Source organism: Mustelus asterias, chromosome 22, assembly GCF_964213995.1.
Source record: "Mustelus asterias chromosome 22, sMusAst1.hap1.1, whole genome shotgun sequence".
Lineage (NCBI taxonomy): Eukaryota > Metazoa > Chordata > Chondrichthyes > Carcharhiniformes > Triakidae > Mustelus > Mustelus asterias.
In genome coordinates, this window is record NC_135822.1 from 69,574,792 (window position 1) to 69,602,204 (window position 27,413).

A 27,413-nucleotide genomic window follows, 5' to 3' on the forward strand; every position below is an offset into this window, starting at 1 on the left:
CAGGATGTGGGTGATGGCAGGGGGGGCAGGCTTCTGGAATTATTCAGACTTTACGTCTTGTCATTTCGGAGAATCATAAAATCCCTACAGTGCAGAAGGAGGACATTCGGCCCCTTGAGCTTGCACCGGCCACAATCCCACCCAGCCCCTATCTCTTATAACCCCATGTATTTACCCTGCTAATCCCCTGACACTAAGAGCAAGTACCCATGGCCAATCCACCTAACCCGCACATGTTTGGACTGTGGGAGGAAACCGGAGCACCCGAGGAAACCCACGCAGACACGGGGAGAAGGTGTTAACTCCACACAGACAGTCGCCCGAGGCCGAGAATTGAACCTGGGTCCCTGGCGCTGTGAAGCAGCAGTGCTAGCCACTGTGCCGCCCAGGGTCTTCTTCGGGGTCATCTGCTTTTGAGTTTGTTTTGTGTCATTTTCACCAAAGTACTCCTTTTTTCTTCCGCTAGGTGTTGGAATTGATGGTGGAAATGAGAAGAACTGGGAAAACAATGCACGTCAGATCCACCTGATCAAGAAGAGTGGCAAGGTCAAAGCGCTGGAAGATGAAATTGAAAGTAGGTGTTTTGGTGCGTGTACGGTTCACTCAGTGGAGGCTTGGTTTGCACAGAGTAACAGCTAACCAGTGTAATGAGCTATGGTTATCACTCACTCAGAGTGGGTGATCACCAGACTATTAATCCAGAAACTCATCGAATGTTCTGGGGACCCGGATTCGAATCTCACCACGGCAGATGATGGAATTTGAATTCAATAAAAAAAAACTGGAATTAAGAATCTACTGATGACCATGAAACCATTGTTGATTGTCGGAAAAACCCATCTAGTTCACTAATGTCCTTTAGGGAAAGAAATCTGCCATCCTTACCCGGTCTGGCCCAGACTCCAGAGTGACTCCAGAGTGACTCCAGAGCCACAGCAATGTGGTTGACTCTCAATTGCCCTCGGGTAACTCGGGATGGGCAATAAATGCTGGCCAGCCAGTGACGCCCCTGTCCCATGAATGAATAAAAAAAAGACTGGCTGATAAACACGTTGGGAGGCTGTGTCGAATTGAGTTGTCAGTCGTTCTTCCTCAGTGCCTTCCTTCGCAGTGTATCGGATTGTCTTCCTGTCCTGAAGTGGTCCCAACCTGTTGGTCCATTCTAATACACAACAGCATTGGCTAAGATCAGGGATAGAAGTTGCAAATATTAAATATGATTGCTCTTTTTCATGCTCTCAGATATGCATGTTGGCTGGAAGAGTCACAGCTATCTGAGCTCAAACATAATCAGTTTCGTAGAATCCCTGTAGTGCAGAAGGAGGCATTTCGACCTATCGAGCTTGCACCAACAACAGTCCCGCCCAGGCCCTATCTCAGTAACTCCACGTATCTATCCTTCTAATCCTCCTGACACTGAGGGACAATTTAGTATGGCCAATCCACCCAACCTGCACATCTTTGTAGTGTGCGAGGAAACCGGAGCACCCGGAGGAAACCCACACAGACACAGAGAGAACGTGCAAACTCCACACAGACAGTCACCCGAGGCTGGGAATCGAACCCAGGTGCCTGGCGCTGTGAGGCAGCAGTGCTTACCACTATGTCGACCTTTGCTTTAGGATTTGCCAATTGTGATAATCCTGCGCTGTTCAACCTGGTCTGAGAGAGAAGAAGGAGAGATAATCTTAGTAAAACATGTAAGACCTGGAGGGGACTGGACAGGGTGAATAGTCCCCTTGTTAGAGTCAGCAAACTCTGCTAGGTTTGCAAAACTTGGACACAGAGAAGCTTTCTTTTCCAAGATCATCTTCAATGAAATATGGTAAGCTTGTTACACAAGGTTTTCCTGCCTTTTCTCTCTCAACAAGCATTGTTGTACCTTATGCTGGATAACACCCATTTACATTCATTGGCTAGTCGGATGCATGTTACAGAAGTGGTTAACACAGATTTGCTCAAGACTTCTGATTGCAGTGTGGGCATTAGCAGCAGGTTCCATCGTAAGTACAGTCGATAATTAGCAGTACCCCAGGTTTCCAAGTAGGCACAGTTCATTCCACAATACACACACATGATAGAAATAACTCTTTTCTTCCCGCGCCCTTGTGGGAGAGACTAGAATGGAGGGACACAGTTTAGGAATATGGGATCTCCCATGATGATGGTGATGTGGGGAATTTTTACTCGCGGAGGAACTCTCTTCCCCAGAGAGTGGTGGAGGCAGCATCGTTGAATATTTGTAAGGGTGACTCTCTTGTCAGTCAGGGATCTTTGAGGGAACAGGGGGAGAGGTGGAACCTGAGACTACAATCAGGTCAGCCATCGTCTGGTGGAGCAGGATCGAGGGGCCGAATGGCCTATTCCTGCACCTGACCCAGAATGTACCGAGCCACGCATGACAACAACATTTCCCGCAACACGCTTCAAAGGTATTTCGTTGGCTGTCTCAAGTGCTTTGAAATGTCCAGCGGTTGTGAAAGTACCCTGTGAGTTTCATACAGGGCAAAAAGGTACCATGATGAACTCCAGGGCACCTGTTGAGTTACCTTCTTAATACTTGTAGTTTACGGTGGGGGAGAAAGAAGCAGCCCTGGGGCTATCTCCCCTGATTAACGGCTGATCCTTGGCCAAAACCACCAATGCGTGGATCCCGATAAGCAGTGGATCAGTCTCGAGTTTAAAGCTCTGCATGAATTTAATTGCAGTGATGACGCACAGAGGAATGGTACTTTCACCCAGGTATAGAAGAACTGCTGGTGGCCACACCTCACGGAGAGGATCAAATTGAGATGAGATTCAGATATTAAAAATACTAATTACCAAAATAGATCATCTTGGTTATTAAGTGAGGAGCTCAAGTAGATTATTTCCTGAAGCATTTTGTCTGAGAGCCAGAATCGGCTGAACTTGGACATGACGAAGCAAGAAGCAGGAATAAATCATGATGCAGGGATGTCCTGAAATGATGATTGAGACAGTAATCTTAATTAAAAGATTCGCATGACAGTGCATAGAACATCGGCAAAATTCACATCTTGCATAGATCTCTATCCTGGGCTAATAATACGGTGTAAGAATGCGGTTCCACCCCTCCCCTCTCTGTTTCCCCCTTGCGTTTCCCCACAAGATCAAGAGGCCAGAAAGACAGGTCACTTTTAATGTGATACACCCATGATTGGCTGGTGAAATTGCAGGTTATCCTGTATGATGACAAGAAAGCTATTGAAACGCAAAACCATTCTGAATCTACAGAGTAACCAACCTGGCTGGGGCTGGGTTGATGCACAGTCAAATCAAAACTAATCTTCCAATGTTTCTGCTCAAGTGATTAAATAATCAACACAGGTCATATTTTGCTGTAAATCACAGAAAAGCATTAAGGATGCCCCCTGCTGTTCACTCAAGCAGCTAGTCCCTTGCCCGAAACGGCTTTGCACATCTGTTCCTCAAATTTGTTTATGTTAATGCCCAGCCATCTCCTTCCTCTCTTGCGATGGTCAAAACAGAGACTTTATTGGATATTAATGTAAGGTGTTGGCCAAAGGTTTTCTGAGAATCCACAGCAGATTGTGTGTGTGTGCGGGAAGTAGCTCAGGATGATCTTGACTTATCCCAATGTCCAATCCTTTCCAGAGCAAGAGTCCATAGATTTTGACATTGACTTTGAGGTGCATCTTGGCATCGCGCACACACGTTGGGCAACTCATGGTGTCCCAAGTTCTGTCAACAGTCATCCTCAACGCTCTGACAAGAACAATGGTAAGTTTTGATCTGATTTGTAAACAGTCCTTTGGAGAACGCAGTGCATTGTTGCGATGGCTAATGCCAGGAGCTCAGGAAAATGGCAAGATATGGTTTTGTCTCAGTGTCTCTTTCAAGGTGACTTATCGCAATGTTTCTGCATCTTGGTGAGAGAAGACTGGCTTCTGTAATCATGTATCCAGACCCAGGGCCACTCTAAGATTAAGTCAGACTGTCCTTCTCCACAGATAGGGTTGATGGAAACTCGACAGTTTTTCTGTCCCATGCTTCATGTTTCTGTCACCGTCAGTGCTCTTGACCACTGGCTGTGGACCAGAAACTGTGTCCATCCTTAAACATGGCCAGCCCTTGTTTACCTCGATGATACTGGCACATCAGTGCCATCTTTCTGACAAATACACATTTGAGGAAAACGTGCTTTTGACCATTGCATTTTATCGAACATCTTGCAAGTTCAATTTGGGTCGTGGTTGACAAGTGTCAGAGAGTCACAGAGGTTTACAGCATGGAAACAGGCCCTTCGGCCCAACTTGTCCATGCCGCCCTTTTTTTTTAAACCCCTAAGCTAGTCCCAATTGCCCACATTTGGCCCATATCCCCTTCTATACCTATGTTACCCATGTGACTCTCTAAAAGATAAGATTGTACCCGTCTCTACTACTACCTCTGGCAGCTTGTTCCAGACACTTGCCATTCTCTGTGTGAAAAAATTGCCCCTCTGGACCCTTCTGTATCTCTTCCCCTCTCACCCTAAACCTGTGCCTTCTAGTTTTAGACTCCCCTACCTTTGGGAAAAGATATTGACTATCCAGCTGATCTATGCCCCTCATTATTTTATAGACCTCTACAAGATCACCCCTCAGCTTCCTACATTCCAGAGAAAAAAGTCCCAGTCTATCCAGCCTCTCCTTATAACTCAAACCATCAAGTCCTGGTAGCATCCTAGTAAATCTTTTCTGCACTCTTTCTAGTTTAATAATATCCAAAGTGATTCCTTGTTTCGCAGTTTCTCTAGATCCCACATAAAAGTTCTTGGTTTTCATAGAATCCCAACAGTGCAGAAGGAGGCCATTTGGCCCATCAACTCTGCAATGACCACAACCCCACCCAGGCCCTATTCTCATAACCCCACATATTTACCCTGCCAATCCCCTGACACTACGGTTAATTTATCATGGCTAATCGACCAAACCCGCCCATCTTTGGCAACTTTCAAATTCACCTCTTCCTAACTCACCAGCCCCCACATCTGATTCTCTCCATCCCGTTTGAAATCATGTACCATACCAGAGAAGAAGGTGCAAGTGGCAGTTATCCGGCTCTCCCAGCCTTCCCAGTGTCAACAAATAGACTGAATTTGCTTCACTTGAACTTCAGCGATAATGTCTTCCTCTTATTTTTTCTTCACGTGGGCAAGTGTGCCACTGAGCAGTTATTGCTCATTCCTGGATGTGAAGAATTGGTAGTGCTGTGAGTTGTCTTCTTGGCTCACTGCTGCTCTCATGGTAGTGCTCCATCTTGTCGTCTTCCCACCACGGAGTTGGAAACCTTGCTCCTTCTCTGCGTTGAGTTATCATAGAATCATAGAAACCCTACAGTGCAGAAGGAGGCCATTCGGCCCATCGAGTCTGCACCGACCACAATCCCACCCAGGCCCTACCTCCACATATTTACCCGCTAATCCCTCTAACCTACGCATCACAGGACTCTAAGGGGCAATTTTTAACCTGGCCAATCAACCTAACCCGCACATCTTTGGACTGTGGGAGGAAACCGGAGCACCCGGAGGAAACCCACGCAGACACAAGGAGAATGTGCAAACTCCACACAGACAGTGACCCGAGCCGGGAATCGAACCCGGGATCCTGGAGCTGTGAAGCAGCAGTGCTAACCACTGTGCTACCGTGCCGCCCAGTTAATTCTGTTCCCATTTGGTGGGTCAGCTCAAAAGTGCGTCCCGCATTTTCGGTCCGGAGAAAGTTGCGGTTAATCTCGGTGTTGGCGGCCACGTAACTTGCAAATTGGTAGACTGCACAAGGTGACCAGCCTGCCATTCGGGTTGGCAACGCGTCTCTTCCCACAGGAAATCCAAGAATTGGTGGTGCCAAGGCCAGACTTGAAGCAGGTAGCAACCTGCAGCGTTGGAAACAGAGGAGCAGGGATAGACTGTTCATCTCTTTGAGCCTGTTGGATTGTTCAGTCAAGTCAAGGTTGATTTCTATCTTAACTCTACCCTCCCCATTTGACTTGGCTCCGCGCCCATTTATAAATTTGTCTGCCAAAGCGCGATAGTTCTCAGATTTGAAGCGATCAGTTGAGCAAGCATCTGCGTATTTTTCTGTGGGAGAGATTTCTCCCCACTGACTGCCCTCTGTTTCGAGACCTGTTTCTTAATTTACCTCCTGAAAGATCCGTTCTCTTTTCATCGGCACCCCCACAGCCACAGGAAAAATTGTTTCTCTCAACTTACCCTATCAATTGCTTTCAAAAAGCCTCAGTCCTGTCACCGTTTAAATTTGTACAATCCAGTCGATGCAACCCTAGTTTAAGTCATCTCTCCTCACAGCCCTAACCTCTTAGTAAGAGTCCGATGAAGCCAGTAAGTCCTTTCGAAGGTACTGTGGCCAGAACTGCACACAACACTCCAGTTGTGGCCCAACCAACACTTCTGTCTCGTTTTAGCAAAACCTGCTCCCTTTTATGTTCCAATGCTCTGGTTATAAAGTCTTAACTTTCCTTTCATCTCTTCAGCTGGCTGAGGCTCTTGAGTTAATATGTGGGAGGGCCCCTTTCAATCTCTCCGGACTGTTCCTCGTCTTTCACAAGTTAAGTAAGACTTGGATCTGTCCTTTTTTGGTCTAAAGTTGGCTGAGTTAAAGTCCATCTGCCGCAGTTTTGTCCACTCACTGAATGTATCATTGTCCCTTGGGAATATCAAGCTGCAGATTCATCAGCAAACTTGACGTGACCCTTGGATCTTATGAATGACTCGTAAAGTGAACAGTTGAGACCTCAGTACAGATCCTTGGGAGTCATCACCAATCATTTCCTTCCATGTTGAGTACACACCCTTCTCCCTGCCGTGTCCTCCCATTTAACCCATGGTTAGGGTGCATTGACCCGAACAGGCGCTGGACTGTGGCGACTAGGGGAATTTCACAGTAACTTCATTGCAGCGTTAATGTAAGCCTTATTTGTGACGAATAAATAAACTTTAAAAAAAAATCTCCTAACCAAGTCAATAGATCTCCTCCAGTTCCCTGAACCCTAATTTCAGATGGCTTTTTCTTGATTGAATGCCTTCTGGAAATCCATGTAAATGAGATCCATCGATGTCCTCCTGCCGACAGCTTCAGTTACGTTATGTTCAGTTCCATCTGTTCGCTGTGATTTACCTTTTCCAAATCCATGTTGGCTCTCTCGTATCATCCGAAATTTCTCTAAATGCTGAATCGCTGTATCCCTAATTATAGATTCCAAGTATTTACTGTGAGAAATGTTAGCCCAACAGCTCCATAATTTCCTGGTTTCACCCTCAACTCTTCACGATAATGAATTTCTTCAAAACATGTTCACATGATGCTTGTATTCTTTGTTTCCAGAATTTATTGTTATTCACAATGGCATCATTACAAACTACAAAGATCTGAGGAAATTCCTGGTGCGTATATGACAAATTATCACTTCCAAGAATGGCTTTATTTGCTTATATTAACTGAGAGCGAGTGGGTGTTCGTTAGGGGGGGCGGTAGCATAATGGTCACATTAGTGGACAAGTCACCCAGAGGCCTGTATTGTCTCCAGACATGGATTCATGTCACACTATTTGTAATCCCCACAGCTTGCCTGGACCTGCAGAGTCTCACTGTCTGGAGACAATACACATCTCTTTAGCCTGTCTTGATGCTCTCTCCACTCACATTGTTTATATCTTAAAGACTTGATTAGTTGTAAGTGTTCGCATTCCAACCATTATTCATGTAAATTGAGTTTGTGTCTTTATATGCCCTGTTTGTGAACAGAATTCCCACTCACCTGAAGAAGGGGCTTGGAGCTCCGAAAGCTTGTGTGGCTTTTGCTACCAAATAAACCTGTTGGACTTCAACCTGGTGTTGTTAAACTTCTTACTGTGTTTACCCCAGTCCAACGCCGGCATCTCCACATCATTATCTGTTGCCACAGAGCCCAGATGAGGAACTCAGCAGAGAAGTTTGGATTGTTTTTACTGGAGTTCAGACGAATGAAGGGGGATCTCATAGAGACTTATAAAATTCTAACAGGACTAGACAGGGTAGATGCAGAGAGGATGTTCCCAATGGTGGGGGAATCCAGAACCAGGGGTCACAGCCTAAGGATTCGGGGTAGACCATTTAGGACGGAGGTGAGGAGACATTTCTTCACCCAAAGAGTGGTGAGCCTGTGGAATTTATTACCCACAGGAAGTAGTTGATGCCAAAACATTGAATGTATTCAAGAGGTGGTTAGATCCCTTACTTGGGGTGAATGGGATCAAAGGTTATGGGGGGAAAGCAGGATTAGGCTATTGAGTTGGATGATCAGCCACGATCGTGATGAATGGCAGAGCAGGCTCGAAGGGCCAAATGGCCTCCTCCTGCTCCTGTTTCTATGAGAGGGGATTTCCCTGAGGTCTTTGCCACTAATTGACGTTGCAGTGCAGTGCCATGGCCAGTGAGCTGTGTTTATCGACTGGTGTTGTAATTTGGGCAAAAATGTGCTGCAGTAACCAGCAAAGACGTGGTGATGATAGAGTATGCGCGGGCTATTTGAACTGGCAAATGCTGATGATGAGCAGTTGTGTCAGCCTCTCTTCAAGCAGCTCTCCCTCTTTCTCACAGGAAAGCAAAGGTTATGAGTTTGAATCGGACACTGACACGGAATCTATTGCAAAGCTGGTCAAATACATGTATGACAACCGCGAGAGTGACGACATCAGCTTTGCCACCCTCGTGGAGAGAGTCATTCAGCAACTGGTAATATATTAGTCTGTTCTTTCTTCTTAGTTTGGAAAAGAAATGTGTCCATGTATTGGACAAAAGGAAACCAGTCTAACCGACCCTTCCAGATCTCCCTCCAGATTCCTCACCCACTGACGTTATAAATAACCTTTCATTATACTTACAAATATGAATCGTTTCAAATTTGTATTTAGCTCTTACAGTTTTCTATTGTGTGTGATCAGCGCGCACCTCACTTCACCTGCCCTCGTTTGTTGTTTATTTATTAGTGTCACAAGTAGGCTTATATTAACACTGCAATGAAGTTACTGTGAAAATCCCCCAGTTGCCACACTCGTCATCTGTTCGGGTACACTGAGGGAGAATTTAGCACGGCCAATGCACCAAACCAGCACGTCTTTCGGACTGTGGGGGGGGAAAACCGGAGCACCCGGAGGAAACCCACGCAGACACGGGGAGAACGTGCAAACTCTGCGCAGACAGTGACCCAAGCCGGGAATCGAATCCGGGTCCCCAGCGCTGTGAGGCAGCAGTGCTAACCACCGTGCTGAATAATAAATTCAGGACATTTCGCCTGATGGAATATGTCTCCTTCCAGTCCTTGGTTATAAAACTTTGTGATTACTGGATTCCTTAATCACGTGGCATAAAATAAAAAGAACAAAGAACAGTACAGCACAGGAACAGGCCCTTCAGCCCACCAAGTCTGTGCAGACACAGATGCCTCTCTCATCTGATATTTTTTTGCCTCTATGTGCTCCATGTCCCTCTATTCCCTGTCTATCCCTGTATCTATCCAGATGCCTCTTGAATGTTGTTGTAGAATCTGCTTCCACCACCACCACCACCTCTGGCAGCGAGTTCCAGGCGTTCACCACCCTCTGTGTGAAAAACTTGCCCCTTGCATGTCTTTTAAACTTTCTTCCTCCTCTCACTTTCTACCTATGCCCCCGAGTAATTGACCCTTTGACCCTGGGAAAAAGACTGACTATCCACCCTATCCAATCCTGTCGTAGAATCTACAATGCAGAAGGAGGCCATTGGACCCATCGAGCCTGCACCAACAACAATCTCACCCAGACTCTATCCCCATAACCCCATATATTTACCCTTCCAATCCTCCAGACACTAAAGGGCAATTTAGCATGGCCAATCAACCTAACCTGCACATCTTTGGACTGTGGGAGGAAACGGGAGCACCCGGAGGAAACCCACGCAGACACGAGGAGAATGTGCAAACTCCACACAGACAGTGACCCGAGGCTGGGAATCGAACCCGGGTCCCTGGCGCTGTGAGGCAGCAGTGCTAACCCACTGTGCCACCATGTCATAATCTTGTAAATCTCTATCAGGTGTCCCCCCCCCCTCATGCTCCGATGCTCCAGTGAAAACAATCCAAGTTTCTTCAACCTTTCTTGACAGTCCCTGACCTCCAAACCAGGCAACATCCTGGTAAATCTCTTCTGCACCCTTTCCAATGCATCAACATCTTTAAAATATGAATGATGTTGGAAAATATTGACGTGGAAATAACCGACTTGCACCGCAGCAGAAAGAAAATTATAATTTGAACGTAAATTCTTAGTTTTTAATGTTACCAGAAGCAGCAGTACTTCATGAGTGCACAGCACTGATCCAGCGCCTGGGATTCATCTGCTATCCATGAGCTATTTGAAGATTCCTGATGAGGTTTGTGACGAGATTGCAACCCCTCGATTGGAATACTGCCCTGACTTGCTCAGAGGGGTTTCCGGTGTCTTCCGTGTACTTGGATACTGTGTCTGTCATGCCATGAACACAAAGCAGACTTTGTGTGACATCTTGAATACACAGCACCACCCAGAACCTCCTGCCCGAACCCAGTCAGTTCCCCAAGGGATAGTATTGTTTGGACTTCACCCTTTGGGTGTAACGCCTTTGTAAACTGCAAAGAGGAAAAGTGCAGGGCTGTCTGATTTTAGCCAGTTGCTGGATTTGATTTTGATTGAGCTGGATGTGATGTCTGCTATTAACCCTAATCCAAACACACGTGTTTTTATTTTAATATAGGAAGGTGCTTTTGCTCTGGTGTTGAAGAGTGTCCATTACCCGGGTGAAGCCGTTGGCACCAGGTATGTAGGGAACATTACGGCCATGCTATGTTTTTTTTCTGCGGCTTGAAGGTACCAGCAATGTAACAGATTCTGCGTATTCCATATGTAGTATTCTCTTTCCTGTTTGGGAGGCAGTAGGGGAAAGAGGACATTGGGACTCTGAGGTACTGTTGCAGCTTCTTCACTCACCACTTGACTGATGGAACGAACGCAGTTCAGCACCTGATCAATCCAATGAAACTTCCATTGGCTTCACTCCTTCTGCTGAGGTGGGTCTAAGGTGTATAAGATCATGAGGGGCAAAGATGGGATGAACACACACAGGGTAGGGGAATTGAAAACTAGAGGGCATAGATTTTAAGGTGAGTGGGGAAAGGTTTAAAAGGGACCTGAGGGGCAAACTTCTTCACGCAGGGGGGTGGTGGCACGGTGGCGCAGCGGTTAGTGCTGCTGCCTCACAGCGCCATGGACCTGGGTTTGATTCCCAGCTCGGGTCATTGTCAGTGTGGAGTTTGCACGTTCTCCCCATGTCAGCGTGGGTTTCCTCCGGTTTCCTCCCACATTCCAAAAGACGTGCTGGTTAGGGTGCATTGGCCGTGCTAAATTCTCCCTCAGTGTACCCGAACAGGCGCCGGAGTGTGGCGACTAGGGGATTTTCACAGCAACTTCATTGCAGTGTCAATGAAAGCCTACCTGTGACACTAATAAATAAACATTAAACTGAGAGTCAAATAAGAAAAATAAAGTATATGGAATGAGCTGCCAGAGAAAATGGTTGAGGCAGGTTTGATGGCAACATTTAAGAAGCATTTGGATAAGTACATGGATGGGGAGGGATTAGAGGGATATGGGCCAAACACGGGCGATTGGGACGAGCTTGGAGGGCGCCGTGGTCGGCATGGACCAATTGGGCCGAAGGGCCTGTTTCCGTGCTGTATTGTTCTGTGACTCTAAGAAAGATCAAGCACAGCGTAGAGAGTTGGAGGACTAGAGTCAGAAATAAAATGAAAATTAATGACAGATTTTGGTGTGGGGAAAACAAACTGCGAAAAGACAAATTTTAAAGAAGCAATACAATAAAATAAAACGAAGAAATGATAGTTTTGGGGAGGTGATCAAATGGAAGAAGTCCCCTGGCACCTTTGATACGAAAAGCACTGATCAGAATACGTTGATTGTTCTATATAGGACCAGACTTGGTAGATTTAGTTCAAGATTGATCCAGTTAGAAAATGGATCAGTATTTATGTCCATGTCAGTGGTTGTGATAACAAATATGGCTCTTGTCCTCCAACATCTGAGTTAAATTATAAGGAGGATGACGTTACTGCAGAATGACCAGTGGGAAGCACTGGAGTGCAACACAAGTTCAACATCTGCTGACTGGTAACTGCAGCACACAACATACTGATCAAGAAAATAGTATCGAGGGGAAAAGGGGCCTGTAGCCGCTGTGGCCCCAGCGATACTCTACTCCTAACTAAGGGCTATAAATGTCGCAGTTTGAAGTCCCCTCTTGGCAGAAGCTGCTTATCTTTAAAGCTCAGGTGAGGTATTATCACATAACACAACCGCTTGGTTTCTGAATTAGAACATGTCAGTGGCTTGACTCAACACAACTTGGCATTACTAGTCAATGTGAAACATTCCTCGGTAATTTCCCTGTGCAGCAAGTGGGGCGGATGTTCAACACTTGCTGTTTGGGCCTGTGATGTTAGTATGAAGACGTTTGGTACAATTTAGGCAAGATGTCTGTATTGATTCTGCAGACATGATGTGGAGATGCCGGCGTTGGACTGGGGTAAACACAGTAAGAAGTTTAACATGATTCTGCAGAGACAGAAGTCCCTTCACCGAAATCCCTTTGTGTACTGCTGTTGGAATTGTAAATAGAGTGCTGTCAGGCAGCAGCCTACCTCCGGGGGTGTCAGAGCAACTGACACTCCTGGTTAACTACAAGGAAAAGACCCCCTGATTGGCCCATCAATTGGATCCTTAATCAGGGAGCTCATACTCCAATAGGCCAACCTCAGTGGCCTGATGGAAGTCATTCATTACATTGTCCCTCCTTGTTTCAGTCTGTTTGCAGCCGCCTTAAAATTAAGTTATCCTCTTGCCAGCCCTGACGAGGTGATGCACAGAATCCAGAAGTCATCCAGAAGTTGAGGGCGGCACAGTGGGTTAGCACTGCTCCCACGCAGCGCCAGGGACCCAGATTCGACTCCCGGCTCGGATCAATGTCTGTGCGGAGTCTGCACGTTCTCCCCGTGTCTGCGTGGGTTTCCCTCCGGGTGCTCCGGTTTCCTCCCACAGTCCGAAAGACGTGCTGGTTAGGGCGCATTGACCCGAGTGTGGGCGACTAGGGGAATTTCACAGTAACTTCACTGCAGTGTTAATGTAAACCTTACATGTGACCAATAAATAAACTTTAGCTTTACTTCATCCTTGAACAAAGCAAAATGGAGAATTGCTGTTTTGGTGCATGAACAATCTGCTAACTAAATTATGGCCTTGGGAAAGCTTGTATTTCTGCCAAACGATTTTGCTTATGATTTCACTTGGTTCACTTGCGAGAATGAAGCCTTTATGTTGTTGAGAGCGTTAACTTCTCTTTTATGCTTCAGCTGATTGATCCAAGTGAGTTCACGATTTATTCCACAGTTCTACTTTGATCATACCAGCTTCAAAGCCTCTAAAATCAAAAGTCAAACTCCTTTTTAAAAAAAAAATCAAAGGATTGTACTTAAAATCATGGATGTTTTTTTCAAGCATCAATGAATATAGGTTGATATTTGGTTCATAAACCTCATTAAGTGGCTTATTTTAATCTCTGAACACGTCAGCGTGCGTTACACAAACTATATTCATGCAGGTGAAAATGGCTTTGCAAGAACTTATGAAATCTTGCCTCTTATCGTTGCGTTGGGAGAGGAAATGACAGAACGGGAAGACAAAGTCGTCCTCGGCTCTTTGCTGACTTTTCATCCCCTGTGCAACTGGTGTGTCTCATCCAGAGCAAGTGGCCTCCCATCTCCACCCCGCCCCTGCCAAGCCCTGGCTTTCAACTGTTCATCTCATTAACAGTGGAAAAGGAATGTCAAGATTCAGAAGTTCTGACGCAGGAACATGTGAGGCTTGATTTTGTTCAGCAACTGTGGGATCCCGTGATAAAGTCGCTCGAGTTTGCCACAATTGCACCTTGTCAGAGTTCCTCCCGCGTTTGCCATCGTCTCACCGCTTGGTTGGTATCCTGAGAATCTTAAAACCTTGCCCTCGTCAGAGTTAATTACTCGAGGCAGTCGAACCACTGGCCATTTTCTAGCAAAGTTGATGTTTTAATTAAAGCTGCATCTGTGCTTAATTAACAAGGCTAACGATGAAGGAGTCTTTGTTTGATTTGGAGCCTTGGCTCAATGTTTTTCCTTGGGGTTAACTGGTCAACGGTAAGATTCCACTCGCAACCGTCCATCGTTCAGCTAACTTCTCTCGGCATTTAATTCAAAAGATGTGTGTTAATGTTGCTGGTACTGTCTGAAGCCCCAGCATAGTTGACGGAGAGGCTCGCGAGTCTGCTTTGCCTAATTTGTGCCACTTGAATCATCTCTGCTCAGTTCAAATTAAGTTCATGTGCCCATTTTGCCGACTATTTACAAAGTAATGCACAGCACTTGATCATGATGGAAATGCTACCGTTTCTCCAGTCTTGCTAGATGCCTATGTGCTGACATTGATTCCTCCGTATATTTTCGGGTGAGCAAAGGGAATTAGACGATGCCCTACGTAGTTCAGTATGTGTGATGCAATGTTGTGGCCTGTGTCGTATAGAATTTTATATGCTATTACTGTTGTTTTTTTGTTAACATGTGATGCTTCTCCTTCCCCGATTGAAGGCATGACCTTTGTACTTTATTCATTTGTGGGGTATGGGTGTCGCTGGCTGGGCCAGCATTTATTGCCCATCCCTAGTTGCCCTTGTTCAAGGGCAGTTGAGAGTCAAACACATTGCTGTGGCTCTGGAGTCACATGTAGACCAGACTAGGTAAGGATGGCAGATTTCCTTCCCTCAAGGACATTAACAAACGAGATGGGTTTTTACAACAATCGACAATGTTTTCATGGTCATCAGTAGATTCTTGATTCCAGATAGTTTCTATTGAATTCGAATTCCACCATCTGTCGTGGCGGGATTCGAATCCAGGTCCCGAGAGCATCAGCTGAGTTTCTGGATTAATAGTCTAGCGATAATACCACTGGGCCATGGCTTCCCTGTTTAACCACCGAACCCTCTAACTGTAGTGTGGCCCTCATCTTCATGATGTGGAGATGCCGGCGTTGGACTGGGCTAAACACAGTGAGAAGTCTCAAAACACCAGGTTAAGGTCCAACAGGCTTATTTGGTAGCACGAGCCACTAGCTTTCAGAGCGCTGCTCCTTCATCAAGTGAGTGGGATTTCAGTTCGCAAACAGGGCATATAAAGAGACAAACTCAGTTTACAAAATAATGGTTGGAATGCGAGTCTTTACAGGCAATCAAGTCTTAAAGGTACAGACAATGTGAATGGAGAGAGGGTTAAGCACAGATTAAAGAGATGTGTATTGTCTCCAGCCAGGACAGTTAGTGAGATTTTGCAAGCCCAGGCAAGCCGTGGGGGTTACAGATAGTGTGACATGAACCCAAGATCCCGGTTGAGGCCGTCCTCATGTGTGCGGAACTTGGCTATCAGTCTCTGCTCTGCGACTCTGCGTTGTCGTGTGTCGTGAGGGCCGCCTTGGAGAACGCTTACCCAAAGATCAGAGGCCGAATGCCTGTGACCGCTGAAGTGTTCCCCAACAGGAAGAGAACACTCTTGCCTGGTGATTGTCGAGTGGTGTTCATTCATCCGTTGTTGTAGCGTCTGCATGGTCTCCCCAATGTACCATGCCTCGGGACATCCTTTCCTGCAGCGTATCAGGTAGACAACGTTGGCCGAGTTGCAAGTGTATGTACCGTGTACCTGGTGGATGATGTTCTCACGTGAGATGTTGGCATCCGTGTCGATGATCCGGCACGTCTTGCAGAGGTTGCTGTGGCAGGGTTGTGTGGTGTCATGGTCACTGTTCTCCTGAAGGCTGGGTAGTTTGCTGCGGACAGTGGTCTGTTTGAGGTTGTGCGGTTGTTTGAAGGCAAGGAGTGGGGGTGTGGGGATGGCCTTGGTGAGATGTTCGTCTTCATCAATGACATGTTGAAGGCTCCGGAGAAGAAGTTGTAGCTTCTCCATTCCAGGGAAGTACTGGACGACGAAAGGTACTCTGTCCGCCATGTCCTGTGTTTGTCTTCTGAGGAGGTCGGTGCGGTTTTTCGCCATGGCACATCTAAACTATCGATTGATGAGTCGAGCGCCATATCCTGTTCTTATGAGGGCATCTTTCAGCGTCTGGAGGTGTTTGTTGTGATCATCCTCCTCCGAGCAGATCCTGTGTATACCGAGGGCTTGTCCGTAGGGGATGGCTTCTTTAACGTGTTTAGGGTGGAAGCTGGAGAAGTGGAGCATCGTGAGGTTATCCGTGGGCTTGCGGTACAGTGAAGTGCTGAGGTCACCGTCCTTGATGGAGATGCAAACTCATGATGAACAATCTCTGAAACAACTATATGATGACATCAACAAGTTCCATCCCACCATCAGACTCACCATGGACCTCTCTCCGGAATCGGTTGCATTCTTGGACACACGCATCTCCATCAAGGACGGTGACCTCAGCACTTCACTGTACCGCAAGCCCACGGATAACCTCATGATGCTCCACTTCTCCAGCTTCCATCCTAAACACGTTAAAGAAGCCATCCCCTACGGACAAGCCCTCCGTATACACAGGATCTGCTCGGATGAGGAGGATTGCAACGGACACCTCCAGACGCTGAAAGATGCCCTCATAAGAACAGGATATGGCTCTCGACTCATCGATCGATAGTTCCGACGCGCCACGGTGAAAAACCGCACCAACCTCCTCAGAAGACAAACACGGGACATGGCGGATAGAGTAGTACCTTTCGTCATCCAGTACTTCCCTGGAACAGAGAAGCTACGACATTTTGCCCGGAGCCTTCAACATGTCATTGATGAAGACGAACATCTCGCCAAGGCCATCCCCATACCCCCACTTCTTGCCTTCAAACAACCGCACAACCTCAAACAGACCATTGTCCACTGCCAGTCTTCAGGAGAACAGTGACCCACGACAGCACATAACCCTGCCACAGCAACCTCTGCAAGACGTGCCGGATCATCGACACGGATGCCATCATCTCACGTGAGAACACCATCCACCAGGTACACGGTACATACACTTGCAACTTTACCTGATACGCTGTAGGAAAGGATGTCCTGAGGCATGGTACATTGGGGAGACCATGCAGACGCTACGACAACGGATGAATGAACACCGCTCGACAATCACCAGGCAAGAGTGTTCCCTTCCTGTTGGGGAACACTTCAGCGGTCACGGGCATTCAGCCTCTGATCTTCGGGTAAGCGTTCTCCAAGGCGGCCTTCACGACACACGACAACGCAGAGTTGCTGAGCAGAGACTGATAGCCAAGTTCCGCACACATGAGGACGGCCTCAACCGGGATCTTGGGTTCATGTCACACTATCTGTAACCCCCTGGGCTTGCAAAATCTCACTAACTGACCTGGCTGGAGACGATACATATCTCTTTAACCTGTACTTAACCCTCTCCACTCACATTGTCTGTACCTTTAAGACTTGATTACCTGTAAAGACTCGCATTCCAACCATTATTTTGTAAATTGAGTTTGTGTCTTTATATGCCCTGTTTGTGAACAGAACTCCCACTCACCTGATGAAGGAGCAGCGCTCCGAAAGCTAGTGGCTTGTGCTACCAAATAAACCTGTTGGACTTTAACCTCATCTTCAGCCAGGGCAAGTGTGAAATTCTAGTCATCCCACTGGGACATCTTTGGACACATGGGGGGGACACAGTTATTTGGAGCCGTGTGAACTCATTCAATCGTAGAATGTGCTTGAGGGGCTGAATGGCCTACTTCTGTTTTTGTGCCCTATGTTGTGTTTTCCCACTGAGAAATATCCAGATTAACAGCTCATCTGTTTCTTTCCTGTTTGCAGGCGTGGAGGCCCTCTGCTGATTGGTGTGAGAAGTGAGCACAGACTATCCACAGACCACATCCCTGTACTGTACCGTTCAGGTAAAGAACTTCCGTTTGCAGTCTGCAGGATGTGATCCACGTCTCCTTGTGAGATCCTGTTTCAGAGTTATTCCCACCATCAGACCAATGGCGTGATTCCAACACTGGCCTTTAATACGTGGCACATCCTTATTTTAATCAAAGGTGCTTTATTTACTTTGTGTGGGCCCTCCCTGGTTTCAACATGCTCCGTACGGTACGCTGGCCGTGAGCCAGAGCAGCCTCAACAACCTTGTAAGCAGCTGGCAGCTTCAGCTTGAAAGGTGGATTCGGGAAATTTCCTTCCAACCTTTTGTGGAATTCTCCAGTTCCACGTGGCATCTCTCTGACGATAATTTGCCTGCAATTGGCAAGTGTTACGCTGGAATCGTGAACACTTGTGTCCCGCATCCAAGTATGTCGCAGTCTCTGACAACTGAAAATCAGAGTGTGAGTCAAGTGTCAAAAATGAAGCACAGGATGGTTCCAGCACCGAGCGGGCCATTAGGCCCATCGTATCTGTGCTGGCTCTCTCCAAGCACAACTCGGTCTCACTCCCCTGCCTTCCCCACCCACCAGCCTTGCAATGTGTTTCTCACTTTTGAAGGCTTGATTTGAATCTGTCACCACCACGCGCTCAGGCAGTACATTTTCAGACCCTGACCACTCATGTCATCTTTGGTTATTTTGTCAATCGCCTTACAGACTTGATTTAGTAATAAGTCACCAGGTTAAAGTCCAACAGGTTTATTTGGTATCACAAGCTTTCGGAGCGCTGCTCTGAGTGACTCACCTGATGAAGGAGCAGTGCTCCAAAAGCTCGTGATTCCAAATAAACCTGTTGGACTTTAACCTGGTATTGACTACTTACTGTGTCCACCTCAGTCCAACGCTGGCATCTCCACGTCATACTTGATTTCAGTGCAGATATTTCACACACAGCTTGGGCACGTCATGGGATGGAATCATGGATGCTTTTGACACAGGAGGAAACCATTCAGCCCGTCAGTGAACATGACTTGAATTTACTCTTCCATCACATTGATGTTCAAAAGTAGTTAATGTGGCGCTGAGAAGTACTCTCAACAGAAAGCAGTGAACCGAGATTAACGGCCTGACCCAATAGCAAGCTGCATCAAGGTGGTGGGGAATATCTTTAACTTGCCATTCTCAGCCTCATGACAGTTGTAAGGTGCCAAGCAGGTGATGGATACTTCCAATACTGGAAGCAGAGAGAGGAATTATCTGCTTTAGCAGTGACGCATCCTGGCAGCTGACTTCAAATAAACAAAGAAAAGTACAGCACAGGAACAGGCCCTTTATCCCTCTATTCCCTCCTTATTCATGTACCTATCCAAATGCCTCTTAAATGTTGCTGATGTGCCTTCTTCCACCACCACCTCTGGCAGCGCGTTCCAGGCACCCACCATTCCCTGCGTGAAAAACTTCCCCTGCACATCTCCCTTAAACTTTCCCGCCCTCACCTTGAACCTGTGCCCCCCTTGTAATTGACACTTCCACCCTGGGAAAAAGCCTCCGACTATCCAACCTTTCAATGCCTCTCATGATTTTGTAGACCTCTTATCAGGCCTCCCCTCCGCCTCTGTCTTTCCAGTGAAAACAATCCTAGTTTATTCCACCTCTCCTCATACTCAACACCCTTGAGACCAGGCAACAGCCTGGTGAACCTTCTTTGCATTATCTCCAAACCTTCCACGTCCTTCTGGTGATGTGGTGACCAGAACTGCATGCAGTACTCCAAATGAGGCCTAATCAAGAGTTTATATACCTGCAGCATGATTTCCCAACTCTTGTATTCAATGCCCCGGCTGATGAAGGCAAGTATACTATATGCCTTCTTAATCACCTTGGCCACCTGTGTTGCCACTTTTAGGGAACTGTGGACCTGCACACCCAGATCCCTCTGTATGTTAATGTTCCTAAGGGTTCTGCCATTTACAGTATAATTCACATCCAAATTTGATCCTCCAAAATGCATCACTCGCATTTGTCCAGATTAAACTCCTTCTGCCATTTCTGTGCCCAAGTTTCCAATCTATCTATCTGTTGTATCCTCTGACACTCCTCGGCACGATCAGCAACTCCACCAATCTTCGTGTCATCTGCAAACTTACTAATCAGACTCCCCAGATTTTCCTCCATATCATATATATACTACGAACAACAGAGGTCCCAGCACTGATCCCTGCGGAACACCACTGGCTACAGATCTCCATTCTGAAAAACATCCTTCCACTGCTACTCTCTGTCTTCCATGACCAAGCCAGTTCTGTGTCCAGCTAGCCAGCCCACCCCAAATCCCATGTGAGTTTAGTTTTTGTACCAGTCTGCTATGTGGGACCCGGTCAAACACCTTACTAAAGTCCATATAAACTATATCCACAGCCCTTCCCTTTTTCACCATTTCAAAAAACTCAAGTTGGTGAGACAGAACCTTCACCGTACAAGACGAGGCTGCCTATCGCAACTAGTCCATTTTCTTCCAAATGAGCATATATCCTGTCCCTCAATAGCATTGATCCAAACCTAAAACAGGGCACCTTGTGTGGAGGAGATACCTGGCCTGTGGTTCTAAGGGGGAATCAAAGCTGAAAACGAAAGAATTGGGTTCCTCTGGTGGCCAAATGGTCCATGGGCACTAAACGATCTGGCTCCAAGCCACAGAGATCAGGAAGTGCTCGGCTTTCACCCACAGTCGGTGCTGAGTTAGTTGACTTGGCATGACCAGTCCAAAGATGTGCGGGTTAGGTGGATTGGCCATGCTAAATTGCCCCTTAGTATCAGGGGAAATGCATGGGGTTATGGGGATAGGGTCTGGGTGGGGCTGTGGTCAGTGCAGACTCGATGGGCCAAATGGTCGCCTTCTGAACTGCAGGATTCTATGAAGCCACCTCAATGTTCCTAACCTAGAAAGGGACAAATCAGCCAGGGCTGCTGCACCTTGTGGCTATGGTAAAGAGCAGATGTGATCATACAGGATCATACAGATGAGGTTCACATGATGCCCTGCACGTTAAGTAGCCTCTGTGTTGGCTATTATATGTTGGCGGCACACATGGAAATATCCTCCAGTGTGACTCCGGGAGGTTTGAGCGATCTCGGATGCAGAGATATGGAAACACATTTTCACCCATCGAAAAAGGGACCAAGCACACTGTCCAGAGGGCACTTGGTGACTTTGCAAATTGTTGGAGCTGGTTTTCATGGTTCTGGAGATTGGTGATGCTGATTTGAGAGCTGCAGTACTTAAAACTGCAGCAGGCTAAATGCAAAACAGCTGCATAAAGGTTCCTGTTATAAAAGCTTTCATCAAATATTTCATGAAAATTTATGCGGGGCACACACTCACAAAATAACATTCACACGTGGGTTTAATGTGTTTAACATGTAGAATGAGGTTCACCCAGAAATGAGTTTGAGCCGTCCAGTATTTTTCATTACCAAACTCTACATGGTCAGAGATCCCTCGACCTAAGCTAGTTGTAGGAGTGGATGGTCATTGAGAAACTGCATGCTGCATCATTCAGAATGCCTTGCAAACATCAAATGAATCTGAAGAGTTTTTTGATGGGGGCATGTTCGTATGTGAATGATGATTGAGTGAGGGGTGATCTCATTGAAGTGTACAAAAATTCTTACAGGGCTCAACAGGATAGAGGCAAGTAGGGTCTAGGACAAGGGGACACACACACACTCTAAGAGGTAGGCTATTTAGGACATAGAAAGATAGGAATTAGGAGCAGGGGGGTAGGCATTTCAGCTCTTTGAGCCTGTTCCGTCATTTAACATGGCTAGGTTGATAGGCCATGCTCATTTACCCCTTATTGTGGGGGGGATTAACAGGGATAGGACCTGGGTGGGATTGTTGTCGGTGCAGGCTCTTTGGGCCAAATGGCCTCCTTCTGAACCGTAGGGATTCTATGATGATTCTAACATGATCATGGCTGATCTTATCCTGGATCAAGATGAGGAGGGATTTCTCCAGGCAGGGGGTGGTGAATCTTTGGAGATTTCAGTCATCGTTCAAAGCAGAGATCGATAGGTTTCTCGAAAGCAGGAACATCAAGGGATAGGAGGAGAATGTGGGAAGATGGCATTGACGTGGAAGGTCAGCCATGATCTAGTTAAATGGTGGAGTAGTCTCGAGGGGCCGAATGGCCTACCCCTGCTCCCATTTCCCTTCTGCATTTTTCAGAAAATACGAAACGCTTTGCCGACTGCGGCAAACCAACAAAAAAAATTTTTTTTCAGCTTTAACTTGTCACATTTCTCGATGGAAAACATCCAACGCGGAGCCTTCCTCAACAATGGAACGGACTCCAACATGGAGTTGCCCTTCCGTGGTCTGCCCAGGCGCAAGCAGAGTCTGAATGATGTTCTCACTTGCAAAAACAAAAAAAAAAAAAAAATTTTTTTAAACATCCATTCTGTGGTTTATTTCTGGTCGTGTTTCACTTTTGTTCTCTAACTTTCCAGCTGATTTTAAGATGGATGTCAAATCTACGGAATCAGAGAGCAAAGGCTTAGGTCGAGTATTCAAGCTCAGTTGTGCTTTTATGCCTTGTCTTCTCCTGTGGCTTGGAGTGGTGTGAAAATTGGTAATCCATGTGGAGGGTTTGGTGAGCACATTGGGCGATTGGTGCTGCTTTCTTATGAGATGCATTAAGCGCAGGGGACCACATAATATAAGAGGGTGGAAGGTGGGGGGGGGGGGGGACATGCTGCAAAGACTCAGCAGGTCTGATGCTTGCCTGACCTGCTGAGCGTCGGCAACATTGTGTGTTTTTATTTCCGATTGCAAGCAACCAACATTGTCTCCCTACTTTTTTTTTTACTTGATGAATGCATTGATCCACACACCCTCCTTTCAGTTGCAAAACCCAAGTTGGCCGTTCATGTTTTATTGGACGCCGTCTCTTGGGAGCTCTGTCAAAGATAACCATTTGAAATTTAACATGTGTTTACCGAGTATTCAGTCATTGCCGTCGAGATGGTCGTGCGCCATTTCCTCTTAGAAGCGGGGAGGGTGTGAGTGGGAGGGTGGGATATGGACTTGGAGCCTCAGCAATACCGTTGCAAATCTCGTAGCTTTGCAAACAGTGATCGCACTGTATGTACGCATCCCTTTCTATCAACTTTGCATTTACCGTAGTGTTGGGAATTAGCAGGGTAAATACGTGGGGTTACGGGGATAGGAACTGATTATTGGCAGTGCAGGCTCGATGAGCTGAATGGCTTCCTTCTGCACTGTCGGGATTACAAAGAACAAAGAAAATTATAGCACAGGAACAGGCCCTTCGGCCCTCAAGGCCTGCACCGCCCATGCTGCCCGACTGAACTAAAACCCCCTACCCTTCCAGGGACCATATCCCTCTATTCCCATCCTATTCATGTATTTACCCAGGCACCCCTTAAAACTCACTATCGTATCTGCTTCCACTACCTCCCCCAGCAGCGAGTTCCTGGCACCCACCACCCTCTGTGTAAAAACACTTGCCTCGTACATCTCCTTTAAACCTTGCCCCTCGCACCTTAAACCTATGCCCCCTAGTAATTGACTCCTCCACCCTGGGAAAAAGCTTCTGACTATCCACTCTGTCCATGCCCCTCATCTTGTAGACTTCTTTCAGGTCGCCCCTCAACCTCCGTCGTTCCAGTGAAAACAAACCAAGTTTCTCCAACCTCTCCTCATAGCTAATGCCCTCCATACCAGGCAACATCCTGGTAAATCTTTTCTGTACCCTCTCCAAAGTCTCCACATCCTTTTGGTAGTGTGGCGACCAGAATTGAACACTATATTCCAAGTGCGGCCTAACCAAGGTTTTATAAAGCTGCAACATGACTTGCCAATTTTTTAACTCAGTACCCTGCCGATGAAGGCAAGCATGCCATATGCCTTCTTAACTATCTTCTCCACCTGCGTTGCCACTTTGTGACCTGTGTACCTGTCCACCCAGATCCCTCTGTCTATCAATACTCTTCAGGGTTCTGCCATTTACTGTACATTTCTTATCTTTATTAGACCTTCCAAAATGCATTACCTCACATTTATCCGGATTAAACTCCATCTGTCATCTCTCCGCCCAAGCCTCCAACCGATCTATATCCTGCTGTATCCTCTGATGGTCCTCATCGCTATCCGCAAATCCACCAACCTTGTGTTATCCGCAAACTTACTAATCAAACCAGTTACATTTTCCTCCAAATCATTTATATATATATATAAAGCAAAGGTCCCAGCACTGATCCCTGAGGAACACCACTTGTCACAGCCCTCCATTCAGAAATGCACACTTCCACTGCTACCCTCTGTTTTCTGTGACCGAGCCAGTTCTGTATGCACCTTGCCAGCTCACCTGAGATCCCATGCGACTTCACCTTCTGCACTAGTCTGCCATGAGAGACCTTGATGTGGAGATGCCGGCGTTGGACTGGGGTAAACACAGTAAGAGTTTTAACAACACCAGGTTAAAGTCCAACAGGTTTATTTGGTATTTGCTACCAAATAAACCTGTTGGACTTCAACCTGGTGTTGTCAAAACTCTTAATGAGAGACCTTGTCAGAGGCCTTACTGAAGTCCATGTAGACAACATCCACTGCCCTACCCTCATCAATCACCTTCGTCACTTCCTCGCAAATCTCTATCAAGTTAATGAGATATAACCTCCCCATCACAGAACCATGTTGCCTCTTGATAATGTCCACTTATTTCCAAGTGGGAGTAAATACTGTCTCGAAGAATCCTCTCTAATAATTTCCCTACCACTGACGTAAGGCTCACTGCCTGTAATTACTCGGATTATTCTTGCTACACTTCTTAAACAAAGGAACAACATTGGCTATTCTCCAATCCTATTATCCAATCCGATTCTATGGTTTTAAAAAGCAATCCCGAGGCTTGGATACACATCTTGCCTGCTACACTTCAGTGCCATTCTTGAATGGCTTTTCTGAATCGCGTCCAACTGCTCCAAGGTTGCCCGTTTTTGTTCAGCAGCGCCCCAGGGCTCCTGCTTTTCCGCTTGTACAGTGGTTCATCTCCTGGAAAGCAGCACCAAGTTCTGTCAGCACTTAATTGTGAAGGAAACTTCAGGGTTCTCTTCAGGGCACAGAATTTTGCATGTCTGTTCTTCCTTTCAATCACGGGACAATTGTGTTTTTGCGAGTAATGGGAGCGGCTGGAGAGATTGGATTTTGCTTTAACCTCATGGTGTCACTGTAGAAACACTGGCACCATCACACGCTCTTGTGTTCTGTGCAGCCGGGGACTCTCAGCTGTTGAGGGCAGAAAATGTGCCTGTACGTTGTGATTGGTCCAAACGTACGCCTTTCCCTGTAACTTCAAGGTGCATATTTGTGTATTTGGTGAAATCTAACCTGGGAGAACGTAAAGGTAAACTTCCAGCTTCAGCTCTCCCACTGCATTACTCCATATGCCGCGGGTGCATCTGGGAAACGTTCATTATTCCCACAACTTCTAGTTTTCCATCCGCAAAGGGCTGCGGGATTGTCTTTGTTCGCGCAAGTCTCGCAGACTGTGATTTTGATGCTTATCCGAGAGCGGCACGGTGGATTAGCACTGTTGCCTCACAGCGCTAGGGACCCGGGTTCGATTCCCGGCTCGGGTCACTGTCTGTGCGGAGTAGAACATAGAACATAGAAAGCCACAGCACAAACAGGCCCTTCGGCCCACAGGTTGCGCCGATCACATCCCCACCTCTATGCCTATCTATAGCCCTCAATCCCATTAAATCCCATGTACTCATCCAGAAGTCTCTTAAAAGACCCCAACGAGTTTGCCTCCACCACCACCGACGTCAGCCGATTCCACTCACCCACCACCCTCTGAGTGAAAAACTTACCCCTGACATCTCCTCTGTACCTACCCCCCAGCACCTTAAACCTGTGTCCTCTCGTAGCAACCATTTCACCCCTTGGAAATAGCCTCTGAGAGTCTACCCTATCCAGACCTCTCAACATCTTGTAAACCTCTATCAGGTCACCTCTCATCCTTCGTCTCTCCAGGGAGAAGAGACCAAGCTCCCTCAACCTATCCTCATAAGGCATGCCCCCCAATCCAGGCAACATCCTTGTAAATCTCCTCTGCACCCTTTCAATGGCTTCAACATCTTTCCTGTAATGAGGTGACCAGAACTGCGCGCAGTACTCCAAGTGGGGTCTAACCAGGGTCCTATAAAGCTGCAGCATTATCTCCCGACTCCTAAACTCAATCCCTCGATTAATGAAGGCCAGTACGCCGTACGCCTTCTTGACCGCATCCTCCACCTGCGAGGCCGATTTAAGAGTCCTATGGACCCGGACCCCAAGGTCCTTCTGATCCTCTACACTGCTAAGAATGGTACCCTTCATATTATATTGCTGCTTCATCCCATTGGATCTGCCAAAATGGATCACCACACACTTATCCGGGTTGAAGTCCATCTGCCACTTCTCCGCCCAGTCTTGCATTCTATCTATGTCTCGCTGCAACTTCTGACATCCCTCCAAACTATCCACAACACCACCTACCTTGGTGTCGTCAGCAAACTTACCAACCCATCCCTCCACTTCCTCATCCAGGTCATTTATGAAAATGACAAACAGCAAGGGTCCCAGAACCGATCCCTGGGGCACTCCACTGGTCACTGACCGCCATGCAGAGAAAGACCCCTCCACAGCCACTCTTTGCCTTCTGCAGGCAAGCCAGTTCTGGATCCACAAGGCAACAGCCCCTTGGATCCCATGCCCTCTCACTTTCTCAAGAAGTCTTGCATGGGGGACCTTATCGAACGCCTTGCTGAAGTCCATATAGACCACATCCACCGCTCTTCCTTCGTCAATGTGTTTGGTCACATTTTCAAAGAACTCAACCAGGCTCGTAAGGCACGACCTGCCCTTGACAAAGCCGTGCTGACTACTTTTGATCATACTAAACTTCTCTAGTCTGCACGTTCTCCTCGTGTCTGCGTGGGTTCCCTCTGGGTGCTCCGGTTTCCTCCCACAGTCCGAAAGACGGGCTGGTTAGGTGCATTGGCCATGCTAAATTCTCCCTCAGTGTACCCGAACAGGCGCCGGAGTGTAGCGACTAGGGGATTTTCACACTAACTTCATTGCAGTGTTAATGTAAGCCGACTCGTGACACTGATAAATAAAATAAACTTTATCCAAAATCCTGATGCATCTTCTGGCACATGTGCTGAGAACACGAAAAGTAACAGGTTACCCCAAGGAGGATATTTCTCGGGCCTTCCTCCATAGCTGAGCAAATAACTTAATACATGATTAACTTCACTTTCGATTAACTTCGTATGGCGGCACGGTATCACTGTGGTTAGCACTGCTGCCTCACAGCGCCAGGGACCGAGGTTCGATTC

General features: G+C 46.9%; 1 protein-coding gene across 2 annotated transcripts in view; it reads left to right on the forward strand.

Moving 5' to 3' along the window:
* Nucleotides 1-27,413, forward strand: part of LOC144510162 (glutamine--fructose-6-phosphate aminotransferase [isomerizing] 1) — a 96,644-nt gene that overhangs the window by 23,571 nt on the left and 45,660 nt on the right. The window contains exons 3-9 of one of the 2 annotated variants that reach the window (XM_078239573.1): nucleotides 467-574; nucleotides 3,637-3,762; nucleotides 7,368-7,426; nucleotides 8,622-8,756; nucleotides 10,791-10,852; nucleotides 17,959-18,038; nucleotides 22,515-22,565. In XM_078239573.1, the coding sequence (XP_078095699.1) occupies nucleotides 467-574; nucleotides 3,637-3,762; nucleotides 7,368-7,426; nucleotides 8,622-8,756; nucleotides 10,791-10,852; nucleotides 17,959-18,038; nucleotides 22,515-22,565 (621 nt within the window). The remainder of the gene's footprint in view (nucleotides 1-466; nucleotides 575-3,636; nucleotides 3,763-7,367; nucleotides 7,427-8,621; nucleotides 8,757-10,790; nucleotides 10,853-17,958; nucleotides 18,039-22,514; nucleotides 22,566-27,413) is intronic. The other variant, XM_078239574.1, reaches the window with a different exon arrangement.